This window comes from Herpailurus yagouaroundi, unplaced genomic scaffold, assembly GCF_014898765.1.
Source record: "Herpailurus yagouaroundi ecotype Mexico unplaced genomic scaffold, PumYag 190, whole genome shotgun sequence".
Classification (NCBI taxonomy): domain Eukaryota; kingdom Metazoa; phylum Chordata; class Mammalia; order Carnivora; family Felidae; genus Herpailurus; species Herpailurus yagouaroundi.
In genome coordinates, this window is record NW_024412421.1 from 20170463 (window position 1) to 20197136 (window position 26674).

Below are 26674 nucleotides of genomic sequence, written 5' to 3' on the forward strand. Positions count from 1 at the left end.
ATGGAATGTTTTCCCATTTCTTTGTGTCCTCTTCAGTTTCTTTCATAAGTGTTCTATAGTTTTACTTCATTAGGTTAATTCCTAGGTATCTTACTGTTTTTGGTGCAATTATAAATGGGATTGATTCCTTGATTTTTTTTTTTTTTCTGCTTCATTATTGGTGTATAGAAATGCGACTTTGCTGAATTCATGTATTAGTTCGAGCAATTTTTTGGTGGAGTCTTTCAGGTTTTCTACATATAGAGTATTGTGCCATCTGCAAATAGTGAGAGTTTGACTTCTTCCTTGCCAATTTGGATGCCTTTTATTTCTTTTTGTTGTCTGATTGCTGAGACTAAGACTTCCAGTACTATGTTAAATAGTAATGGTGACAGTGGACATCGCTGTCTTGTTCCTGATTAAAGAAAAAAGCTTTCATTTTTTTCCCCATTGAAGATGATATTAGCTGTGGATCTTTCATATATGGCCTTTATGATTTGAGGTATGTTCTGTCTATCCCTACTTTGTTGAGGGTTTTTATAAAAAATGGATGCTGTAGGGGCACCTGGGTGGCGTAGTCGGCTAAGCGTCCAACTCTTGGTTTCGGCTCAGGTCATGATCTGAACTCATGATTTCGGCTCAGGGTTTGTGTGTTCGAGCTCCGTATCAGGCTCCATGCTGACAGTGCAGAGCTTGCTTAGGATTCTGTCTCTCTCTGCCCCTCCCCCCACCCAAAGAAATAAATAAACTAAAAAAAAAAAAAAAAAAAATGGTTGCAGGATTTTGTCAAATGCTTTTTCTGCATCTATTGAGAGGATTGTATGGTTCTTATTCTTTCTTTTATTAATGTAATATATTGCATTGATTTGTGAATATTAAACCACCCTTGAAGCCCAGGAATAAATCCCACTTGATCATGGTGAATAATTTTTTTAATGTACTGTTGGATTTGATTTCCTGGTATCTTGTTGAGAATTTTTGCATCCATGTTCATCAAGGATATTGGCCTGTAATTCTCCTTTCTAGTGGAGTCTTTGTCTGGTTTTGGAATCAAGGTAATACTGGCATTGTAAAATGAGTTTGGAATTTTCCATTTCTATTTTTTGGAACAGTTTAGGAAGAATAGATGTTAACTCTTCTTTTAATGCCTTATAGAATTTCCCTGGGAAGCCACGTGGCTCTGTACTATTGTTTGTTGGGAGATTTTTGATTAATGATTCCATTTCTTTGCTGGTTATGGGTCTGTTCAAATTATGTATTTCTTCCTATTTCAGTTCTGGTAGTTTGTATGTTTCTAGGAATTTGTCCATTTCTTCCAGATGCCCAGTTTGTTGGTGTATAATTTTTCATAACGTTCTTTTGTAATTGTTTTTCTGTGGTATTGGTTATGATCTTCTCTCTCATTTGTGATTTTATTTATTTGACTCCTTTCTCTTTTTGAAAAGTCTGGCTAGGGGGTTATTTATTTATTTATTTATTTATTTATTTTTGAGAGAGAGTGGGGAGTGTTCACATGAGTGGGGGAGGGGCAGAGGGAGAAGGGAGAGAGAATCTTAAGCAGGCTCCACACCCAGCATGGAGCCCTACATGGGGCTCAATCTTACAACCATGAAATCATAACCTGAACTGAAATCAAGAGTTAGATGTTAAACTGACTCAACCACCCAGGTGCCCGAAGTTTATCAATTTTATTCTTTCAAGGTACCAGATCTTAGTCTCATTGATATGTTCTGTTTGTTCATTTGTTTGTTTCTATATCGTTTATTTCTGCTCTAATATTTATTATTTCCCTTCTTCTGGCTTTAGGCTTTATTTGCTATTCCTTTCCTACCTCCTTTAAGTGTTAAGTTAACTTGAGTATTTGATATTTTTCTTGGTTCTTATGTAGGCCTGTATTGTTGCCACTTACTTCTCTCTTAGGACTGCCTTTCCTGCATCCCAGTGGTTTTGGACTGTTGTGGTTTCATTTTCATTTGCTTCCATGTACTCTTTTACTTCTTTAATTTCCTGGTTAACCCACTCATTCTTTAGCAGGATGTTTTTTAACCTCCATGTATTTGTAGTCTTTCCAAATTTTTTCTTGTGTTGACTTCAAGTTTCATAGCATTGTGGTCTGAAAATATGCATGGTATGATCTCAATCTTTTTATATTTTTGAGGGCTGTTTTGTGACCCAGTATGTGGTCTATTTGGAGAATGTTCTGTGTGTACTTGAAAAGAATGTGTGTTCTGCTTTAGGAAGAAATGTTATGAATATACCTATTAAGTTCCATCTGGTTCAGTGTGTCATTCAAAGCCATTGTTTCCTTGATGATTTTCTGTTTGGATGCCCTGTCCATTACTTTAAGTGGGGTGTTAAATGTCCCTACTATTATTGTATTATCATCAATAAATTTCTTTATGTTTGTTAATTGATTTATATATTTGGGTTCTCCCAAGTTGGGGAAATAAATATTTATAATTGTTAGATCTTCTTAATTATGGTGTAATGCCCTTCTTCATCTCTTATTACAGTCTTTGGTTTAAAGTCAATTTTGTCTGATGAAAGTATGGCTTTCTTTTGACTTCCATTAGAATGATAGATGGTTCTCCATCCTTTACATCATCCTTTACTTTCAATCTGCAGGTGTCTTTAGGTCTGAAATGAATCTCATATAGGCACCATATGGATGGGTCTTGTTTTTTAGTCCATTTTGATGCCCTTTGTCTTTTGATTGGAGCATTTAGTCCATTTACATTCAGAGTGATTATTGATAGATATAAATTTAGTGCCTGTGTATTACCTATAAAAATAGCGTTTCTGGTGATTTTCTCTGTTCCTTTCTAGTCTTTGTTACTTTTGGTCCTTTTCTTCCCCCCACTCATAGGGTCCCCTTTAATATTTCTTGTAGGGCTGGTTTAGTAGTCATGAACTCCTTTAGTTTTTGTTTGGGAAACTCTGTATCTCTTCCTCTCTTTTTTTTTAAGTTTATTTATTTTGAGAGAGAAAGACTGTGTGAGTGGGAGAGGAGCAAAGAGAGAGGGAGACAGAGAATTCCAAGCAGGCTCCATGCTGCCAGAGCAGAGCCCTACACAGGACTTGAACTCCCAAAACCATGAGATCATGACCTGGGCTGAAACAAAGAGCTGGACACTTAACTGCCTGAGCCACCCAGGTGCCCCTCTCTTCTTCTATTCTGAATGACATTCTTGCTGGATAAAGTATTCATGGCTGCATATTACCCTCATTCAGCACATTGAATATATCCTGCCACTCCGTTCTGATCTGGCATGTTTCTATGGACATATCTTCTGCAAACCTGATCTGTTTTCCCTCGTATGTTAAGTACTTTTTCTCCCTTGCTGCTTTCAGGAGTCTTTCCTTAACTGTGTATTTTATGAATTTGACTATGATATGTCTTGGTGATGGCTGCTTTAAAAAAATTTTTTTAAATATTTATTTATTTTTGAGAGAGACAGAGACAGAGCTTGAGCGGGGGAGAGGCAGAGAGAGGGAGCAAGACACAGAATCCGAAGCAGTCTCCAGGCTCTGAGCTGTCAGCACAGAGCCCAATGCAGGGCTCGAACCCATGGACGGTGAGATCATGACCTGAGCCGAAGTCGGACACCCAACCGACTGAGCCACCCAGGCGCCCCTGTGATGGCTGCTTTTGTTGAATTTAATGAGAGTTCTCTGTGCTTCTTCGATTTTGATGTCTGTTTTCTTCCCCAGTTTAGGAAAGTTTTCAACTATAATGTGCTTAAATAAACCTTCTACCCCTTTTTCTCTCTCTTCATCCCGGGGCTCCTATAATACAAATGTTATTACGCTTTAAAGAGTTGCTGAGTTCCCTAAGTCTGCATTTTGACCCAATACCTTTCTTTCCCTCTTCTTTTCAGCTTCATTATTTTCCATAATTTTATCTTCTGTTATCACTGATTCGTTCCTCTGCTTCATCCATCCTCATTATCACAGCATCCATTTGAGCTTGCATCTCCATTATCGCATTTTTAATTTCATCCTGACTAGTTTTTAGTTCTTTTATCTCTGCAGTTGGGGATTCTCTAGTGTCTTCTATGCTTTTTTCATGCCCAGCTAGTATCCTTATAATTGTTGTTTTAAATTCTAGTTCAGACATCTTACTTACATCTGTATTTATTAAATCCCATGCCTTCACTTCTTCCTGTTTTTTCTTTTGGGTGAATTCCTGTCTTCTCATATTGTCCAGGTCAAAAAACAAAGCAAAACAAAAAAGGAAGCTAGATCCTAGGTGTGTTTTGGTCTCTTGTTAAAAGGAGCTAGATAAAAAAAAATAATAATAAATAAGTAACATAAAACATTAAATTAAAAAAAAATTTTTAAATATTAAAAATTGCTTTTTCTGTATCCCAAGAAGAGTGGGAAATATTTCCCCTAGAGCTGAAGCTTTGTAACATTCTATGATCAGTAAACTTGTGCATGTGAGGGTTTATGCTTGTCTTCTGGAGGTGCAGGCTGCTGCACTGATTCAGGCTGACTTGCCCTAGTGGAGATGCACCTGCAGGGCACAGGGGGCAGGGGTTGGTGTAAATGACTCTAGCCTCCCTTGGTGGTGCTGTTTTGCTCACTGAAGTTGATCACTGCTGATGGGTGGGGTGAAAATTGTGTCACCTGGCTCCCTTTTCCCCCAGCGAGGAGCTCACACCCACCACTCTTCAGGAAGCCCTCACAGGAGAGCAAACAATCACCTTTCTTGTGTGGCTGGCTTCTGCCAGATCCCCAACTTCATCCTGCCTGTATCTGAGCTGTCCACCTGACAGGCCACAGCACTTCTGTGTTTTATCTCAGGTGCATTGGTTGAGTTTCAAAGCTCCACATTTTAGAGATTGCGCAGGGAGTACCCATGCTGATCCTCTAGAGGAGGGTCTTGCTCTGCAAGACTGGCCGGTGCCAGCTTGTTGCAGAAATGGGTTATATAAACGCATAGCAGTTCATTATTTATAGTAAAGCACAGCAGAGGGGCACCTGGGTGGCTCAGTTGTTTGAGCATGACTCTTGATTTCAGCTTAGGTCATGATCTCCTAGTTTGTGAGTTCAAGACCTGTATTGGGCTCCTTGCACTGACAGTGTGGAGCCTGGTTGGGATTATCTCTCCTCTCTTTCTACCCTTCCTGCACACAAACTGTCTCTCTCAAAATAAATAAATAAACTTAAAAAAAATGTAAAGCACAGCAGAAAGCTGGCACCAAGGCTTGCTGCCCACAGCTAGCGTCCTATGCTATGTTAGCAAATGGAGCAGCTCAGTGGCACCTGCCAGATCTTTTGCCCCCAGAGAGACTGTGCCACCTCTCCCAAATGCACTTGAAGCAGCATAACTGCTTCTCCCCATGTGATCCAGGGGATCTTCAGACCATGGTGCTTGCTCTGTGTCTCTGCTCTCCTTCCCCACCAGACCACAATTCAGCCTGCCAAGTGAGATTCTGGTGATGGTGCAAACCTCTGAAACTTCAGACTCTGCACTCAAACTTGTGGTATTGAGCCCCTCTCCTTTCCCAAGGCAGTGGTTTTGGGGAAAGAGTTTTTCTTATGCAGTTCCCCATGTGCACTTTCACTCTTTCTTCTGTCCCTTTCTGTCTCTCGTGCTCCTCTCTCTGCGATCAGGGTTCCTTCCCCATTGCAGCACCTAGAGCTCTTTTCCTCCCCAAATCAACTCTTTGCAGTTACTACTTTCCACAATGTGGTAGGTTTTTTTCAGCTCTAGTTGTGCATTTTTACTCTCTGAATCCTCAGATCAATTTCTTGGACGTTCAAAATGATTTGATATATCTTTTTAAAGTTTATTTATTTATTTTGAGGGAATGGGGGAGGGGCAGAGAGAAAGAGAGAATCCCAAGCAGGCTCCATGCTGTCAGTGCAGATCCTCATGCGGGGCTCAGTCTCACAAACTGAGATCATGACATGAACCAAAATCCAGGGTTGGACACTTAACTGACAGAGCCACCCAGATACCCCCAAAATGATTTGATATTTATCTAGCTGTGTTCGAGGGATGAGGCAAGCCTAGGGTCTCCGTACTCCTCTGCCTGACTCCTCTTGACTCCTCCCTAACATAGACTTTTTAACAGAAAAGAGTCATTTGTCATCCTTCTTTAGCACCTCTGTATTTGTTGTAATAAATTTCCTTCTTTTCTCCTTAATGCATGTTTTTCCCTTAAACATTTTCAATGAAAACATTTTAAATTTCATCTACAGTAAAACCTTGGTATGTGAGCATAATTCGTTCCAGAAACATGCTTGTAATCCAAAGCACTTAATATCAAAGCGAATTTGCTTGTAAGAAATAATGGAAACTCAGATGATTCGTCCCACAACTGAAATATTTTCATATAAAAATGATTACAATACTGTTATATAACACAGAATAATAAAATACAAAATATAAAAAAAAAATAAATTAACCTGCACTTATCTTTGAAAACCTTTGTGGCTGGTGTGAGGGAAGCAAGAAAGTTTGTGCAGCTTTAACAAGGAACTTATCCAATGACACTTGCTTTTGCCTCCTTTTGAGGATTTCATGGAAATGTGACATTGCATTGACTATCACCCACAATCCCACAGAGAGAAAGAGAAGAACCATTGGCTCACTTGTGATCATGTGATCACGTACTACTTGTATTGCAAGACATCACTCGTTTATCAAGTTAAAATTTATTAGAAATGTTTGCTCATCTTGTGGAACACTTGTACAAGTTACTTGCAATCCAAGGTTTTATTGTAAGTTTTTTTTTCCCGGGGGTGGTGGAGAGTGGCAGAGGGAAAGAGAGAGAATCTTAAGTAGGCTCCATGCTCAGCCTGGAGCCTGACGCAGGGCTCAATCCCATGACCCTGGGATCATAACCTGAGCCAAAGTCGAGAGTCAGATGCTCAACCGACTGGGCCACCCGGGCACCCCTAAATTTCATATAATTTTTATGAAGAGTTTTATTTTGTTTTATTTACTTATTTAGTTTTTTTTAGATAGAGTGTGAGTGCACAAGTGGTGGGAAAAGGAGAGGGAGACAATCTTAAGCAGGTTCCATACCCTGCACGACCCTGAGATCATGACCAAAGCTGAAATCAAGAGTCAGACCAACTGAGCCACGCAGGTGACCCCTTTATGTTTTTTTAAAAATCTTTTTTTTTTTTAACATGAAAGAGAGGGAGAATGAGAGAGAGAGCAGGGTAAAGGAGCAGAAAGAGAGAAAGAAACTTAAGCGAGCTCCAGTGTGGAGCCTGACTCTGGGCTTGATCCCGTGACCCTGGGATCATGACCTGAGCCAAAGTCAAGAGTCAGATATTCAAGTGACTGAGCCACTCAGGTGACCCTAAAAATCACTTTCAATGGCGATGTATGGTGATTCCATACAATCACCCAGGTGCCCCTGTTTTATATTGATTTCCATGAGCATACTAAAATTTTTTAACCATTTTCTCAGCATTAGGTTGTTTTCTAAAATTTTTACAATTACAAATAATACTGGGATAAAATTGGTTACGGTGGATAGTTTTTTGTTTTTGTTTTTTTTGAAAATACAATTAAAAAAATTATTTGCAGGGTGCCTGAATGGCTTACTTTCTAGACTCTAGATTTCATCTCAGGTCATGATCTCCCAATTCGTGAGTTTGAGCCTGGAGTCAGGCTCCATGTTGTCAGTGCAGAGTCTGCTCGGGATTCTCTCTTTCTCTCTCTCTCCCTTTCTCCCTCTCTCCCTCTCTCCCTCTCTCCTTCTCTCCCTCTCCCCCTCTCCCTCTCCCCCTCTCCCTCTCCCCCTCTCCCTCTGCCCCTCCCCTTTGTGCATATTCTCCCTAAGTAAATAAAATTTTTTTTAAAAAGTATTTGCATTTGTATTTTTTAAAGGAAATCTTATTTTTGACAGAGCACAAACAGGGGAGGGGCAGTGAAGAGGGAAACAGGATCTATAATGGGTTCCACTTGAATAGCGGAGAGCCCAACGTGGGGCTCAAACCCACAAACTGTGAGATCATGACCTGACCTGAAGTCAGATGTTTAATCAACGGAGCCACCCAGGCACCCCTGCATCTGTATTCTTAAGTGAAATAGCCCTTAGAGTGAGAAAGATCTACTACAGGTTTTGGTGATATGTTTATCCTGAACTTACAGAAGCATTCAGATTGCTTATTATCTTTTTCTGCCTTTTGAAAGAATTTACCCTATAAAACATTTAGATCTAGGATTTTTAATGGAAAGGATAATTGGGAACAGTTTGCTCTGTTTCTTCCTCAATTTTTAAAGTTTTTTTCTGTCAACACTGGTGATTTAAAATTTAAAAATTACCCACTTCATTAAGATTTTTCACATTTCTTAATACCTGCTATATATTTTATGGGTTTGTTTATTCCCTTAAAGTCATTTATTTTGTTATTGTTTCTTTTTGTTTTAAGATTTTATTTTTAAGTAATCTCTACATCCAATGTGGGGCTAGAACTCACAACCCTGAGATCAAGAGTCACACACTCCACTGATGGAGCTGGCCAGGTGCCCCAGTTGTTTCTTTGATATACTAGATTTCTCAAACCTCTTTCTGTTTGGCTGGTATTTAAGAGGAACCAGCTTTTGAATTTGGCTCTTAATGCTGCTTTTTGTTTTCTAAGAATTTAATTCACCTGATTTTTTTGGGAGCCTCAAAATCTCCTCATTTTCCTTAAGAATGACCCAGACTCTGTATTTGTTCACTCAGCAGTGGAATACCTACTCTGTGCCAGGCAGTGGTTCTTGACTAGGCCCACACTTCATAACTTGTCAGCAGAAGGTACCTGCTTCCTTTGGGGCAGCAGTAGGGCTTCAATGAGGAAATTTAGTGAGAGGGTGCATGTAAATGACCCAAGTTCAGTGCCTGGCCTGTGGTGAATGTTCACTGAATGTTAGCTATTGTTCTTTGATAATGAATCACCTGGGGCGCCTGGGTGGCGCAGTCGGTTAAGGGTCCGACTTCAGCCAGGTCACGATCTCACGGTCCGTGAGTTCGAGCCCCGCGTCAGGCTCTGGGCTGATGGCTCAGAGCCTGGAGCCTGTTTCCGATTCTGTGTCTCCCTCTCTCTCTGCCCCTCCCCCGTTCATGCTCTGTCTCTCTCTGTCCCAAAAATAAATAAACGTTGAAAAAAAAAATTTAATAAAAAAAAAAAAAAAAGATAATGAATCACCTGAGGAGTTTTTAAAAATTTTTTAGCAGAGGTCTCCATGCATGCATGGGCAGGTTTTGTCACTTGCCCCCATGATTCTGGACGATTCCAACGTGCTTGGTTTTAGAGATACAGAAATGAAAAGGAGTTTGAGAAAATGTTGAGGGAGAACATGTGAATAAACAACTACAGTACTAGGGGCATCTGGCTGGTTCAGTCAGTAGAGCATACAGATCTTGATCTTGGGGTCATGAGTCCAAGCCCTATTTTGGGGATAGAGATTACTTAATAAAAAATAAAAAAAAAGAAAAGCATATTTACTTAAAAAAGCATCAACACAACTACAGTTCTAAAATGGAGATGTGGACCAAATGCTGAAGGGGGAGGCAGGGAGCTTTTCCAGAAAAGCTTCATGAGGGAAGGCATCATTGAACTGGTTCTAGAAAGGTGAGTAGGAATTTTTCCTATAGAGCCGAGGGAAGAAAGTACATGGTGGTCAGAATAAGATGTGCAAAGACCAGGAGACTCCGAAGAAAATGATATTATAAGCGCAAAGAGTCCATGTAGTAGGAGCACGGGGTGTATGGCAGGAGGCAAAATTTGAGAGAAAGATACAGGCCTGTATCCCTCTAACTTCCCTCTTAGAACCATTTCTGCTGCATCTCAAAGATTTTGGACCATTGTGTTTTCATTTTCATTTGCCTCCATGCATTTCTTTATTTCCTCTTTGATTTCTTGGTTTCATTGGATTGTTTAGCAGCGTGTTATTTAACCTCCATATGTTTGTGTTTCTTCCAGATTTTTTCTTGTGGTTGATTTCTAGTTTCATAGCATTGTGGTTGAAAACGATGCATGGTATGCCTTCATTCTTTTTGAATTTGTTCAGACTTGTTTTGTGGCCTAACATACGATCTGTTCTGGAGAATGTTCCACATATACTTGAGAAGAATATGTATTCTGCTCTTTCAGGATGGAATGTTCTGAATATATCTGTTATATCCATCTGGTCCAATGTGTCGTTCAAAGCCACTATTGCCTTGTTGATTTTCTGTTTCGATGATCTATCCATTGATGTAAGGGGAGTGTTAAAGTCCCCTACTATTATTGTATTACTCTTGATTATTTCCTTTATGTTTTTTCAAGCTGCTTTATGTATTTGGGTGCTTTCATGTTGGGTGCATAAATGTTTATAATTGTTATATCTTGTTGGATTGTCTCCTTTATGATTATATAGTGTCCTTTTTTTTTTTTTTAATGTTTTTATTTATTTTTGAGACAGACAGAGACAGAGAATGAGTAGGGGAGAGGCAGAGAGAGAGGGAGACACAGAATCTGAAGCAGGCTCCAGGCTCTGAGCTGTCAGCACGGAGCCTAACTTGGGGCTCAAACCCATGGACTGTGAGATTGTGACCTGAGCTGAAGTCGGACGCTCAACTGACTGAGCCACCCAGGCGCCCCTATAGTGTCCTTCTTTGTTTCTTGTTGCAGTCTTTGTTTTAAAGTCTATTTTGTCCAATATAAGTATTGCTACCTCAGCTTTCTTTTCACTTCTATTGGCATGATAGATGCTTTCCCATCCCTTCACTTTCAATCTGCATGTCTTTAGGTCTGAAATGAGTCTCTTGTAGGCAGCATATAGATGGGCCTTACTTTTTATCCATTGTGTTACCCTATATCTTTTGATTGGATCATTTAGTCCATTTACATTCAAAGTAATTATCAATAGGTATGTATTGCATTTCGTTCCTTGTTTTATGGTTGTTTTTGTAGTTCTCCTCTGTTCCTTTCTTCCCTTGTTCTCTTCTCTGAGTTTGCTGGCTTTCTTTAGTGACATGCGTGGATTCCTTTCTCTTTATTTTCTGCATATGTTACTGGTTTTTGATTTGTAGTTACTATTAGGTTTGTATATAAAATCTTATGCATGTAGCAGTCCATATTAGTAGTCACCAAAGTTTGAACCCATTCTTTACTCCTCTGCCCCCAACACTTTAGGCATATGGTGACATACTTTACATCCTTTTATTTTGTGACTCTCTTGACTCATTTTTTTGAAGTTTATTTATTTTTGAAAGAGAAAGAGAGTGAACGCATAAGGTGGGGGAGGGGCAGAGAGAGAGGGAGACACAGAATCTGAGGCTCTGAGGCTCTGAGTTTGTCAGCGCAGAGCCGGACACAGGGCTCGAACCCATGAACCATGAGATCATGACCTGAGCCAAAGTTGGACACTTAACCAACTGAGCCACCCAGGTATCCCTCCCTTGACTCATTTTAGACATATACTGATATTTACTGCTTTTGGGCTTTCTACTTTTCTTTACTCCGACTTATGGTCCTTCCTTTCCACTCAAAGAGTCCCCTTTAACATTTCTTGTAGGGCTGGTTTAGTGGTCATGAATTCTTTTAACTTTTGTTTCTCTGGAAAACCCTTTACCTCTCCTTCTATTCTGAATGATAGCCTTGCTGGATAGAGTTTTCTTGGCTGCAGATTTTTTTCTTTTAGCTCTTTGAATATATCATGCCAGTCCCTTCTGGCTTGGAAAGGTTCTGCTGAAAAATCAGCTGATAGCCTTATGGGGTTTCTCTTGTATGTAACTGTTATCTTTTCTTGTGCTGCTTTTAAAATTCTCTCCTCATTACTACTTTTTCCCATTGTACTTTGTTTGTTTGTTTGTTTATTTTTTTATTTAAATAAATAAAAGTTTATTTATTTATTTTGAGAGAGAGAGCAGTGTGCATACAAAAGCAGGGGAGAAAGAGAGAAAGAATCCCAAGTGGACTCTGCACAATAGTGCAGAGCCTGACACTGGGCTTGAACTCACAAACCCTAAGATCATGACCTGAGCTAAAATCAAGAGTCAGACACTTAACTGAGCCACCCAGGCACCCCTGCCATTTTAATTACTATGTGTCTTTTTGTGGACCTCTTTGGGTTGATTTTTTGGGGGACTCTGTGTGCCTCCTGGATCTGGATTTCTGTTTCCTTCCTCAGATTTGGGAAATATTTGGGAAGTTTTTGGTTGTTCTTTCTTCAAAAAAAAATTTCTGCTCCCTTTTCTCTCCCTTCTCCTTCTGGGATCTCTGTAATGTGAATGTTATTTTGGTTGATGGTGTTGCTGAGTTCCCTAAGTCTGTTTTCATTTATCTTTTTTTTTTTTTCTCTCTCTTCCTGTTCAGCTTGATTGCTTTTCATTACTCTTTCCTCCAGGTTGCTGATCCATTCTTCCACTTTCACTATTCTGTTCTTTATTCTATCTAGTGTATTTTTAATTTCTGTTATTTGAGTTCATCATCTCTGCTTGGTTCTTTTTTATGGTTTCTCTTTGTTAAGGGTCTCATTGAAGTTCTCCACTGTTTTCTTAAGTCCAGTGAGTATCTTTATGACCATTACTTTAAATTCTGTATCAGGCATATTCCTTATCTCCATTTCATTCAGGTCTCTTGCTGTGATTTTGTCTTGTTCTTTCATCTGGAACACATTTCTCTGTCTCCTCATTTTGTCTAATTCTCCGTGACTGTTTCAGTGTTAGGAAAGTCAGCTATGTCTTCTACTCTTTTTTATTTTCTATTTTTATCTTTTTAATTTTTTAAAATATTTATTTTTGTGTGTGAGAGAGAGAGAGAACTAGTGCAAGTGGGGGAGGGGCAGAGAGAGGGGAGACAGAATCTGAAGCAGGCTCCAAGCTCTGAGCTGTCAGCACAGAGTCCGACATGGGGCTCAAATTCAAGAACTGTGAGATCATGACCGGAGCCAAAGTTGGACACTTAACTGACTGAGCCACCCAGGTGCCCCTGTCTTCTACTCTTGAAAGTAGTGGCCTTATGAAGAAGAGGTTCTTTAGTGCCCTGCAGTGCACTATCCCTTGTTCATCAGAACCTGGCACTTGAGGGGTGTCTCCTGTGTGTGTTTGTGTGCCCCATTGTTGTGGCTAAGCCATGTTTAACCTTCAGTCCAGTTGTCTGGACTTTCTTTGCCTGTTGTGGGAAGAGTTTAGTCGCTCTGTTGTTAGCAGGCTGGTCTGGGGCTGCCTTGAGCTTGAGTTGAGTCATGCCAAGCATTTGCCAGAGCTTTGGTAGTGGTAGCACGGAATTGCAGGGTGCTTTCCTGGTGTTGTGGTGGTGTTCCCTGAGAAGCTTTTGTTGATGGGCGGGGCCTACAGTCAGACCCATTGTCAGCCCCCAGCCCACTGCTGGGGCCACAGTTGGGACTGGTGGGTGTGGTTATTTTCCCCTTTCTCTGGGGTATGAGTAACTTTGGAGTGGTGCTGGCCCCTGTTGGGGCTGTTTGCACGTTGCCAGGCTTGTGGCACTGCTTTGGGTGAATCCAGGCTGGGGAGTGGGAGAGGGAAGTGGTGCCCTCCAGCTCTTTTGTTCTTGGAGAAATCTCCCAAAGATCCCTGCTCCTCCAGCACATGCCCTGAGATTAGCGAATAAATCTCCTGTCCCTATACCCCAGGTGTTTTCCAAACTGCTGCTTCTATGGTTTATCTCAGTGGGGCTGTTTGTTGTGCTCTTTTTAGGGCAGGCACTCAGTTTCCTGTCACCCTGTCTGGCTCTTCCAGAGCCGAACCCACTGATATTTCGTTCTATGTGCTAAGCCCCCACTTATTGTAGCAACTCTCAAAGTTAGGCTCTTCTGGCTTTCAAAGCCAAATGTTATAGGGACTCATCTTCCCAGTGGCAGTCCTGTGTGCCTGGGGTAACTCAGGTGGAGGTCTGCATCTGTCCTCTCCGTGCCCACATTGTCACTCCCTCCTGTATACTGTCCCACAGATTGATTTGGCCCTTCACCAGTCTTTGCCCTTCCTACTCTTTTCTACATTTTGCTGTGGAGAGTGTATTCTGCCAGTCTCTAGGTCGTTTTGTGGATTACTTACACAGATGTGGATGTTATCTAGGTATATCCACAGGACGAGGCAAGCCTAAAATCCTCATATTCCACCGTCTCCCCCCAAGAGAGAAAGGTGATTCAATTGGAGAGTGGCTGAGGTGGAGAGCTAGGACAGTCTAGAACAGCACTGTCCAAAAGAAATACAAACTACATATTTAATTTAAAACTTTCTAGTAGTCATAAGGTAGAAAGAAATAGGTGAAATTAATTTTAGTAACACATACTATTTAACCCAATATAACTGAAATATTTCTATATGAATCAATATTTTAAAATTATTAATGAGGCATTTTATTTATTTCTCTATTTTGGTGCTAAGTCTTTGAAATCCGATGTGTATTTTACACTTGCCACATATCCCAATTTGAATTTGCCACATTACAAGTGTCAGTAGTGCACATGTTTCTGGTGGCTACCATATTAGACAACATAGATCTAGAAAGTTACTTCCTGGCTTAATGGCATCATTGGCAGGGGAAGATTTGAGCAGGATTTGATGAGTGAAGGGGAGGGACTATAGATAGATGTTTTTGAGGCTCTTGGGGATTCAAGGGCATAAAGGAAAAATGAAAAGTCAAGGATGAGGTCTGGGTTTTCAGTTAGGATGCAATAGATGATGCCCTTAGCCTAAGTAGGGCATCTGTGTGTGTAAAGGCTAACAGTGAATAGTTTCTTCTCTCCAGGCTCAATTGTTAGATACACTGTTAACCCAGTTTACCAAACTATTATTGGCCTGATATCAGAGAGCACTGAGTACTTGAGTGAAAACCTTGCACTATGTCTTAGCAGATGTAATGTGTTCCAAATTAACTTTGGTCGCAGAGGGAGTCGTTTTTATAAATTTGATTGTTTTTACTTACTAGCTGCTGTTCTCTGGTTTTCAGCTTTGCAAAGTTTCTAAGTTACAAAGTTTCCTGAGTTAGAATTTGAGCAGATTTCTCCTCCAGAGTTGGCACATGTTAGAGTTGGAGGGCTCTCTGTATTTGCAAGTGTTGTCCTGTACAGCTGGAAGTGACCTTTCACCCTTCTGCTCTTTTTTTTTTTTTAATTTTTTTTTTCAACGTTTATTTATGGGACAGAGAGAGACAGAGCATGAACAGGGGAGGGGCAGAGAGAGAGGGAGACACAGAATCGGAAACAGGCTCCGAGCCATCAGCCCAGAGCCTGACGCGGGGCTCAAACTCACGGACCGCGAGATTGTGACCTGGCTGAAGTCGGACGCTTAACCGACTGCGCCACCCAGGCGCCCCATCACCCTTCTGCTCTTAAAACTCCTGTATCTTTAGTTCAGGGAGCCCATGTTATAGATAAGAAGATTGGAGCAGGAGGTCTGTGATTTACCCAAGGGATATTATACGTTATTAATGTGCCACTTTTTACAGGCCCAGGCAATTGAGTCTTCTCAAGTTAGTATATGCTGTTTCTAGTTCTTTGGACCTTTTATGTCAACATGAGGAAGACGAAATACTTGATACTTCATGATAACCTTGTTAATTTTTAAATTCTTTAATTTTAAAAAGGCATTGCTCTCTCTCTCTCAAAATAAATAAACTTTAAGAAAGAAAGAAGGAATGGGATGCCTGGGTGGCTCAGTCAGTTGAGCGTGTGACTTTGGCTCAGGTCATGATCTCACTGTTTGTGAGTTCGAGCCCTGCATCAGGTTCTGTGCTGACAGCTCAGAGCCTGGAGCCTACTTCATATTCTGTGTCTCTCTCCCTCTCTGCCTCTCCCCTGCTCACACTCTGTCTCTCTCTCAAAAATGAATAAATGTTAAAAAAAAATTTTTTTTTTAATTTTTTAAAATGAAAGAGGGAAAAGAAAGAAGAAAAGGAAAAGAGGGGAAGGGGAAGGGGAAGGGAGGGACCTGGGGGCTCCTGGCTGGTTCAGTCAGAAGGAGCATGTGACTCTTGATCTCAGGGTCATGAGTTTGAGCCCTATACTGGGTGTAGAGATTAATTAATTAAGTAAGTAACTGTAAATAAATAAGGGGGGCCAGTTGAGCAAAGGAGTCCAGGTTGGCTGATAACCACCTGTTACTAACTAGAGCGGGCTGTATGTTTACAGGACAGAGTAGGCAGTGGGGAGAAGGTGTTACTTCTCACAACCTAACGTGTAATTAGGTTGCCTTGCCTTGATCCAACCCCTTTTTCCTTGCTCCCCATGCCCGTCTCAAGCCCAGCCTCCCCTTTCAAGCTTGGTAATCCCTGGATTGGATTCCCACTTCCTTCACGTGTCCAAATGGTACTTCTTCTATTCAGGTTCAGTACATTGCCTGCCTTGAAGCTTCTCTTCCTTTCCCAGTTTTTCGTGCTCAAGGGTCGGCTTTAGCTCAAGCGGTTACTTCGCATGTGGTTACTCGTGCTCTGAATGCCTGTGGTACCTCACTATGTATCATCTCATATTGTGCTCTAATAAATAGCACATTTTAAAATACACTGGAATGTATTCAAGGACTGCAGTGTTTTTCATTTGCATTTTTTTTTTCCTGCCATAGTGCATCTGGTAAAGCCAGGTGCCTAGTAAATATTGAGTATCATCTTACTGGCCCATTCAGATCCCTGATCTCAGTCAGAAAAGTTTCGTGTTCCAGCACTTCCTTGTTCCCTTGGGGACCCAGCTACAGTGTTGAGCCAGAATACGATACAGATGAGTGAGTGGTATGTGTGGATGTGGTCATGTTCCTCACTCAGTAAAAGGGGCCACTCCTGTCTTCTGTAAAGTTCAAATCTCTGTCAGGAAACCAGAGTTTAGTATGAATCGGGCACTTGCTGGACACTGGTGTTTTCAAGTTAAAGAAAAAAAAAGAGTCTCTGCCCTCATAATGCTCATGATCTAACTAGGAAAACAAGTATTAAATGGATTATTAGGTTTATTTGAATAATTGTGGATATACAAAATGCTTAAAGCACATAATAAGAGGATTGGCCCTCCAGTAGGAGATCAGAAGACTTCACTGAAGATCTTTTAACCAGCACCTGAAATATGAAACAGAATTAGCAAAGAAAAGACAGGTGGGAAGGTGGGGAGAGAATGGTACCCTCCAGGAAATTGAAAGAACTCCAGTTCAGCTGTAGCTAAGCGCACCGGGGGGGCGGGGGGGGGGATACAAAGTAAGGCTGAAACTTCCTTCACTGCTGTAGTCAGCTCTGCTTTCAAAGTCTTTTCACACTAATTGTCTTTACCATATTTTACTATATAGACTTTTTTGAAGTCTAACCAGGACCAGAGGAAATATTTTAGGTAGGGCATGGTGACATGGTTTAACAAGGCCTAGTAAGTCAAGACTATAATCAGTCCATGAGTATCGGATTGAAGGGATCTCAGGTAGCACAGCTTCAGTGGGGTAGTGAGGAAGAAATGATTGGAGGGGGTAAGAAGCAGGAAAAGACTTGTGACCCAGCAATTCCAATTCTTACTAGCTATATTTATGCAAAGGAGTTATTGTAGTGATGTTTGTAGTAGCAAAATACTGAAAATAATCCAAATGTCTACTAACAGGGACTGTTCCATTTATTCATTCGCCAAGCTTTTTTTAAAATTTTTTTTCACATTTATTTATTTTTGAGAGACAGAGCATGAGCAGGGGAGGGGCAGAGAGAGGAGGAGACACATAATCTGAAGCATGCTCCAGGCTCCAAGCTGTCAGCACAGAGCCTGATGCGGGGCTCGAACCCATGAACCGTGAGATCATGACCTGACTCGAAGTCAGACGCCCAACCGACTGAGCCACCCAGGCGCCCCTCACCAAACATTTTTTAAGCATCCACTCTGTGTTGGGTATAAAACCAATCAAGATAGATCCAGTCCCTGTTCCTGTGGAGCTCATGGTGGAGGAGACAGTGAAGCTAACAAGTAAGCTAATCGCAGATTATTGTTAGAAGTACAAGTACTTTTTACCTGAATGTGTTTGGTTCCTGAGTTCAGGTGGCAGGGATTTGGCCATGAGAGATAGCTGTGCTTGGGGAGAGATTAATGTGGTAATGTGATGGGTGCTAAGACAGCTTTTCTGAGGGGCCTGTGCTCAAGATGAGACTGAATAACTAGTAACTAGCTGTCAACCACATGGAGATCCTAGGGGAAGAGGGAGAAACAAGCATAAAGGCCCAGGGTAGAAACAAGCTTGATGTTTTCAGGGATCAGCAAGGTGAGCCTGGCTAGAGCCCAGTAAGTGGTGGGGATATCTGGATCTTCTCCACAGTAGCATGGAGTGCTGTTGGTTGTAATCAAGAATATGTTATGATACTTGCATGTGGAGTACTGTGAAGCAATTCAAAGGGATTTGAATCAAAGGGATGAAGCAATTCAAAGCAATACCCAACTGTTAAACAGTCATTATTTCTAGGGAGCATGGTGGGATTGGTGATGCGGGTAAAGGAGGGCTGTTGTTTTTACTCCCCGCTGTGTTTGGATTTTCTAACAAAGGAAGTGCATGGGCAGTGAGGAATTGGTGATTGTATGACAAGGCTTGGCTTTGCAGGAAAACAAGACAGCTAATAGGGATATGGGATTGCAGGACATACTGCCCCTCATGACTTTCCTGCCTGCCATACTGGATCCTTTAAAAAATTACATAAACATCTAGTATGTTTAACCCAACATTGCCCCCACAGGATATCAAATGTGTGATCACTGTTCCTGATGACCCTACAGTATATTCCCAGTGTTGCCATGGGAACATTTTTGATGTTGATCCCTAGTTGAACAGGAATGTGATCCTACAGGAATCCGTGACATTCAAAGATGTGGCTGTGGACTTCACCCAGGAAGAATGGCACCACGTGGACCCTGCTCAGAGGCGCTTGTACAGGGATGTGATGCTGGAGAACTATAGCCACCTGGTTTCTCTTGGTAAGGACCAATTCAGTATCTTGCCTACTGGCAGGTCTTTCCTCTCTCATTTGCTAAGGTTGTGGGGCTCGTAGATCGGGTGGCTGTGAGGAGGATGTTCACCATTAGAGCTTGTTCTCCCTTTTGGGACTCAGCTTTACAGTTTTCTGAGACTGTTCTTTAAGTGAAGTTCTTTCTTTTGCAGAACTGGAAATAGGTCATTTGATTGCATGACTCCTCAAGTTGCACCTTTTTTTTCCTTCAGAGTTCCTGACGATCAAGGACTAGTACTGACTTATAGGAGGGGTCTTTGTCCACTTGCACAAACAACCAAATCTTGTGTATTTACCCATGAGCAGGATATCAAGTTTCCAAGCCAGAGGTGATCTTCAAATTGGAACAAGGAGAAGAGCCATGGATATCAGAGGGAGAAATCCAAAGACCTTTCTGTCCAGGTAAACGAGGGGGAGTCAGGCGTGCAGGAATCAATACAGACAGTGGCACAGCTGAGGGAGGGGGGAAGCACCTTCAAATTGGTACCTTGGGAGCTTCTACACCTGCAGGAGACTGCACCATCTCCTGGATGACACTTCTCTCTGTGTCCCTTCTCCAATAGGGTGTTCCTGCTGCTGGCAGGCATTAGAGGAAAACGTGCCCCTTTGTCCTACACAGAATACCATTTCTCCCTATACTGTCACCCTATTGCTGGATTATCTTCTCCTCAGGTGTCCTCAGTCTCTCATTATTAGCGATCCCTTTTCTTACTCATTCAGACTTTAATTGAACTCCCGTCTTCTTTAGTCTTGCTGCTTTTACTGTCACTGGCCCCAGACTTGTAGGAAATACTCACAGCCTTGATTCTCTGCCTTTTCATAACCTCCGTCAGACTTCTCTCCCTGACTGTACTCCTACAAAACCTGTCTAGGGAGTAGTACCATCTTCTTTCCATCATGCCTTTATGCCAGTTTGCTTCATTGCCTCTCCCTGCAGTTCCTGGAATATCATCCTCGCCTGGTATCCTGGCTTGCTAAGTATTTCTTGGCTTTAGGTCTTTGACTGCCGTAAGGAGTTTGCAAATCTGCCTTAAGGAATCTGCTCTCCAACTTCTTCCCCTTTCTTTGTTACCACCTTAAAAGGGCACCTGCCTTCTGGTAGTTACAGCTCTTGAATCTCTACTGTGGACTCAGAAGTCATCCTTACTTCTACCCTGGTCACCTTTTTCCCTTCTCACAGGACCTCTCCATGTAGAAGTCCCATGCAACTAAATACCTAAAGTCTGAATCATCTTTCATCCCCAGCCAGCACATTTTGCTACTTTGCCCATTAGAAACCACTGGATTTCTAATCCCTCAGGCCAGACACCCCAGTCAGTTTAGTGTTTTCCTGCAATTCAGGTTATTTTCCTCCTAAACCAGGCCCTGGGTGGAGATTACTAGAATTCCCAGTTGAAATTGCTCACCCTGTGTTTTCTTTTATAACCCATATTGGATTTTTTTAATCTTAGCTTTTTTGAGATATGATTTACATACCATAAAATTGACCTTTTTAAAGTTTACAATGTAATGGTTTTTCAGATATTTACTGAGTTCGTTATCTAACTACAGAACATTTTCAGCACCCGAAAAGAAACCCTAAGCACTCTCCATTCCCCGCTACCCCTGCACCCATTAATCTTTTTCTCTCAATGGATTACCATTTCTGGGTATTTTATGTAAATGGAATTGTATAATATGTAGCCTTTTGTGACTGGCTTCTTTCACTTAGTGTAATATTTTCATGGTTCATTCATGTTGTAGCATGTTTTAGTACCTCCTTACTTTGTATTGCTGAATAATATGCCATTGTATGGACATACCATGTTTTGTTTCTCTACTCATCACTGGGTGGACCATATTGGATTTTAACGTTTTATCTTCATAAACCACCCGTCTTTGACAAGCTCTTGCGGTCACTCCCTGTAGCTCATTATAGGAAATAGAAACTCCCACTCATTTTAAAGGTCCCCTATCATACCTTCCAGTATTCTCTTTTTGTTCCCACTAAAACAAGCTTCACTTGGGTTGAACTTCTTTTTAATGTTTTCTGTAAGTAGTGTACACTTTCCCTCATTGGATAATACTTTCTCCCTATCCAAAGCTATATATTATGTTCAAGGTGTCTATCCATAAACATAATATATACTAATATGTGTATTTTTTCCTTCCCTGATCACAAGTACCATTTATATCATCTTTACTACACAAACTCAGATTTAAAAATATACCATCTGATGGTTTTCCTTTTTCGTCAGATGATTAAGTCTTATTTCTAAGATTTCAAACGCATGGAGAAAGAAACTGTTATATGTCTATGTATTCTGTCTGTGTTGCAGAGCACATAGAAGGCAGTCAGGAATTACTTGATTGTTTTGGAATATGCTTGGGGAGAGAACTTTCTCATTCATTCATATCAACAAGCATTTCTTGAATGTCTCTCTGAGAAGTATTCTAAAAGAAATTCAAAGCATTTTCCGTCCTTGGGAAATTAGAATTGAATGTTATTTCAGGGTAAGGAATTTGGGGGGTTCGGGTCCCTTGTTGTTGGTTTTTTTCCCTCCTAACATTTTACTGTGAATATTTTCAAACGTGTGGAAAGTTAAAAAAAATTAATACAGTGAACACTGTATACCTACCACCAAGATTCTATAGTTGTTAACATTTTACTATATTTGCTTTATTACATATTCTTCACCTGTCTATCAGTCTGTCTTTTTGATGCATTTCCAACTACGTTGCCGGCACGAGTACATTTCACTTCTGCATACTTCATATGTATCATTAACCAGAATTCAGTATTTATGTTTTTTTGGTAAGAAAAATGTACATACAATAAGATACACAACTCTTCTAAGTACCATCCAGTTGACTTTGACAAATGCATTCACCCATCTAATCCAAATCCATTTTGATATGGAACATTTCCATCATTCCAGAACCCTTCTTCCCGTTAGTTTTTTAAAGTTACCATTCTTAGAACCTAGAAACTAATTAATTATCTGCTACTAGTATTCTGAGGTTAAACAGGGGTTTAGAGATCAACTTATTAGGCAGAGTAAAATCCTTTTTGGCCAAGAGAGGTGAATAGTATGGAACCAGAACTCAGACTAAAAACCACAGCCCTAATGGTAAAGGCAAGGATGATTTGCCTCCAGAAATATTATTTTATTTCTGCTTGTGAAGTATAGCCATTGATCTCCAAGTATATCAAAGAATGATTTCAGTTACATCAGTGGCTGCAGATCTTCTCAGCAGGATTTAAAGATTTGGAGCCTCAGAGGTAACTTTTAAAGAAATTGTGAAATGGCTGTATTAGGAGACAGATTTGGGGATAATTTGTAGAATGGACAAGAAGCATGGAGAGCAGATAGGATCTTGCAAGACATACCATGATTTTATTCCAGTAGTATTTGTGCCCAACATTCTCATGCTCTCTTATTCCCTTTCTTCGTAACCAGCCCTCCTAGGTGGGCTTCCTCATTCTACACTTGCCTTGCGCTCTGGCTCTGCAACCTGCACTGTCGCTTCTCTTTACTCTTCCTTTCCTTCATTTTGGCTCTTCTCTCCAAACTCCTGGATTAATTTCAAGACGGAATCATGAATAGTTTTTATCTCTTTCATTTCCCTATTCCTACTGTAGCAGTTTGTTTCAATAGGAGGGAATAGGGGACTTTTGCACTTTGGATTTCTTTCAGACTGGAAGACCAGGCCTGAAGGCAAATCATCACATCTACAGCAGAGTGTATCTGAAGGATCCCGTAGTGCAGATGGCCTTTCACGTGCCACATTCGAAAACACTTGGGATGTTAGTAGCCAGTTAGAAAGACACCAGGAAAACTGGAAAAGATATCTGGGGCCAGATGCATCCACCCAGAAGAAAACAATCACACCAGAGGAAAATTTTCAGCAAAATAAATTTGGTGAAAACCCCAGATTGAACACAGTTCTGGTTACACAACTGAATGTTCCTTCAAGGCCTAGTGAATGTGATACACTTGGAAGCAATTTGGGACAGAATTCAGATATAATTAATCAGAGTAATATCCTTGCAAAAAAGAAACCTTATAAATGTGATAAATGTAGAAAAGCCTTTATTCATAGATCATCACTTACTAAACATGAGAAAACTCATAAAGGAGAGGGAGCTTGCCCCAATGGTACAGATCAGGGAATTTATCCTGGAAAGAAACACCATGAATGTACTGACTGTGGAAAAACCTTCCTCTGGAAGACACAACTTACTGAGCATCAGAGAATTCACACTGGGGAGAAGCCCTTTGAATGTAATGTGTGTGGGAAGGCCTTCAGGCATAGCTCATCGCTTGGCCAGCATGAGAACGCTCATACCGGAGAGAAACCTTATCAGTGTAGTCTCTGTGGGAAAGCCTTCCAGCGCAGCTCCTCCCTTGTTCAACACCAGAGAATTCACACTGGAGAGAAACCCTATCGATGCAATTTATGTGGGAGATCTTTTAGGCATGGCACATCCCTCACTCAACATGAGGTGACACATAGTGGAGAGAAACCCTTCCAATGTAAGGAGTGTGGGAAAGCCTTTAGTAGATGTTCTTCTCTTGTCCAGCATGAAAGGACTCATACGGGAGAGAAACCTTTTGAATGTAGCATATGTGGGAGGGCTTTTGGTCAGAGCCCGTCCCTTTATAAGCATATGAGGATTCATAAGAGAGGCAAACCTTACCAAAGCAATAACTACAGTGTAGATTTCAAGCACAGCTCATCTCTTACTCAAGATGAAAGCACTGTCAATGAAGTGAAATCCTATCATTGTAATGATTGTGGGGAAGACTTCAGTCACATCACTGACTTTACTGATCATCAGAGGATCCATACCGGACAGAACCCCTATGAATGTGAGCAGAACTTAAATCAACAACCTGTTTCTCATCCTGGAGAGAAACCCTATCAGTGTAATGTATGTGGAAAAGCTTTCAAAAGGAGTACAAGCTTCATAGAACATCACAGAATTCATACTGGAGAAAAACCCTATGAATGTAATGAATGTGGAGAAGCCTTTAGTCGACGTTCATCACTTACTCAACATGAGAGGACCCACACTGGAGAGAAACCCTATGAATGTATTGACTGTGGGAAAGCCTTCAGTCAAAGTTCATCCCTAATTCAGCATGAGAGAACTCATACTGGAGAAAAACCCTATGAATGTAATGAATGTGGGCGAGCCTTTCGAAAGAAAACCAATCTGCATGATCATCAGAGAATTCATACGGGAGAAAAACCCTATGCTTGTAAGGAATGCGGGAAAAACTTCAGTAGAAGCTCAGCGCTAACTAAACATCAGAGAATTCATACACGAAATAAACTGTAGAAACCCTGAAATTAAGGAATGTGCAGAAAATTTTAGCTAAAATATTGTTCATATTCAGTATCAGAAGATTCTTAATGGAGAGGAAGCTTGAGAATGTAATGAATTTGTGTGTGTGTGTGTGTGTGTGCGCACGCACGCGTGTGCATGTGTGTGGTGTGAGAAGAAAGCTCTATGCTAGTAGACCATGTTTTTTAATAAATAGAAGCTACATTCTCAAATCTGATTACAGACTTTTGTAAAAACAACTACAAACATCATATATAACCAGTTGGAAATGATATGCCTATGTATTGGACTTTATAAAGCTTTTAAATACAGTTATGCAGGAGATCATCAACTTTGAACAGTTTGACTTGTCACTCTGTTTACAGCCTTTTTTAATAAATAAAACTCCTGCAGTAATGACCAAAACTTACTTTTAAAATTGCTTGACAACTGCATTCATCTGCAGCTTTTAACTTAAATTCACCATGGAAACCAATTCCACCCCCAGGAATTCATCATTCAAAGGATGAGATCAACTGGTTCAACCACTTCGTTGTACAGATGAAGAAACTAAAAGCCAAAGATGTGAAGTGGTTTGCACCGTGTGATAGAGCTTATGATGGCAAAGCTGGGTGGAGAATGCAGATCTCCTGGATCTTTTGCCCTTTCCAAAAAAAAAAAAAAAAAAAGATTCTTTTGCCTGGATCTTTCAGTGGTCTGTCCACTGAAAAGGTATTTTGGAATTCAGAGGGCTTTAAAGTAAATTTTGAAATAAATCAGATGCACAAACATTTGATGAGCACTCAAGTTGGATACTTTGGGAATTCATAAAAGTGTAAGAGACAACAAAATACATGCACATTTGTCACGGGCCTATTTTAAACAACTTGTTGGGGGCTTACATACCAAAATGTTAACAAAAGCTGTGAATAGTTCAACTAGTGACTTTTTGCCTTTTCCCAAGTGTAATATTTATACTTTAAACTAACATATGTCAGTTTCATAAACCTATTAAATTCTCTTATTGTGTTTTTTATGACACTCCCATGAAAAATCACTGCTCCAAGCTTCCTATATTGGATCAATGGGAAAACAACACAAGACTAACAGGGAAAATTTTCTCCAAATTAATTTTACTGTGGAGAAGTATAAATGTAATTACCCATTGTCATAAAATTTGTCTTTAAATCAGTTTAGGGAATCCATGTAATGACCTTTACTTTTTTTAGTTCAGTGCTGCTCTTCTGTCCGTAAAGCCTAAGTTAAGCTTCCATAGCCCACTCCAATCCCTAATGTTCTCTCATGCCTCCCATGGGCTGTCCCAAAGGAATTTCCTAAACCTTTGTTTGTTCATGGTGCCAACAGTGGAGAGAAATTTGGAAGCAAGTGTGCACTTTGACTCCTTTCACACAAGAGCCTCTCCCCCTTTAAGATAATAAAAATTTCCCACTCTGATGAATCATGAGATGGAGTTATATGGGTAGTGGCAATGGTAAGCCTTCCTTACTGCCTTCTTTGCATGCCAAGTAGCAGGATCCATCATCCTTGTCTCATCCTGGACCACATGAGGTAGCTCCCAATGATTCTTCATAATTCTTTGCAGGAAAAATGTGCGTGGGGGCTGCAATGTGTGGTGTCCAGCCCAATAAGTGGAACAAGATGAGAATCTGCTCTTCCAAGACATTAACTGTTCAAAAACACCTTGTTTGTGATGTTCCATACTTAAACACACACACACAGTGCCAAGACCACGTGTTGTCTGATACGTAGTTTGACAATGGGTAATTCTGCATAGACCCTCCACTACTGAGTGGCTACCAGTCTTATCAGGAGCTTATTTGCTGCCGATTGGGGATCCTCATAGAGGACTGTTTGCAAGAATGACATAAATTGTAACCAGTTGAGTGCTATCCTAGCTTTATGAAAGTTTATAAAGACTTGGTTCCAGAAGACTCAAAGAAAACCACTGGTTTGTGTGTGGAGCTTGGCCTAGATCAACCAGTGTCTGAATATCAGCACATCTTCATTCATAGTGAAGGAGCCCAGAATGTTCATGGTATGCGTGGTTGATTGAGCAGAGGATTCTCTAGTTCCAGCAACCAGGCACCATGCACTTACAAACACCCAACTTTTTAGGCCACATGAAATACATCCTTGTAACATCATTGTATTATTTCAATAAATAGCCTTCTTAGTTGAATGGGAGTCAGTTTGTCTTTTTCAGTTTTCACAACATGGCTAAGATTAAAACCATGGTGTGTCAAGAAGGAGGGATTGACTGCTAATCTTATCACAGTCAGGTGAGTTAATAATAGGTACCATTTATTGAATGTTTACTAGAAAGACATTGTGTGAAATATTTCATAACCATCATTTATTTTTTTATTTTTTTAGTGTTTTTATTTATTTTCAAGACAGAGACAGAGCATGAGCAGGGGAGGGGCAGAGAGAGAGGGAGACACAGAATCTGAAGCAGGC

At 40.7% G+C, this 26674-nt stretch overlaps 1 protein-coding gene across 10 annotated transcripts in view; it reads left to right on the top strand.

Moving 5' to 3' along the window:
* Nucleotides 1-26396, top strand: part of ZFP90 (ZFP90 zinc finger protein) — a 121071-nt gene extending 94675 nt beyond the window's left edge. For 3 of the 10 annotated variants that reach the window (XM_040442909.1, XM_040442910.1, XM_040442908.1), the window contains 3 exons: nucleotides 18727-18853; nucleotides 19192-19287; nucleotides 22563-24756. In XM_040442909.1, coding sequence (XP_040298843.1) covers nucleotides 18727-18853; nucleotides 19192-19287; nucleotides 22563-24211 — 1872 coding nt within the window. In that variant the 3' untranslated portion in view covers nucleotides 24212-24756. The other 7 variants (XM_040442906.1, XM_040442907.1, XR_005780787.1 and 4 more) reach the window with 6 other exon arrangements.
* Nucleotides 26397-26674: the final 278 nt, after the last annotated feature.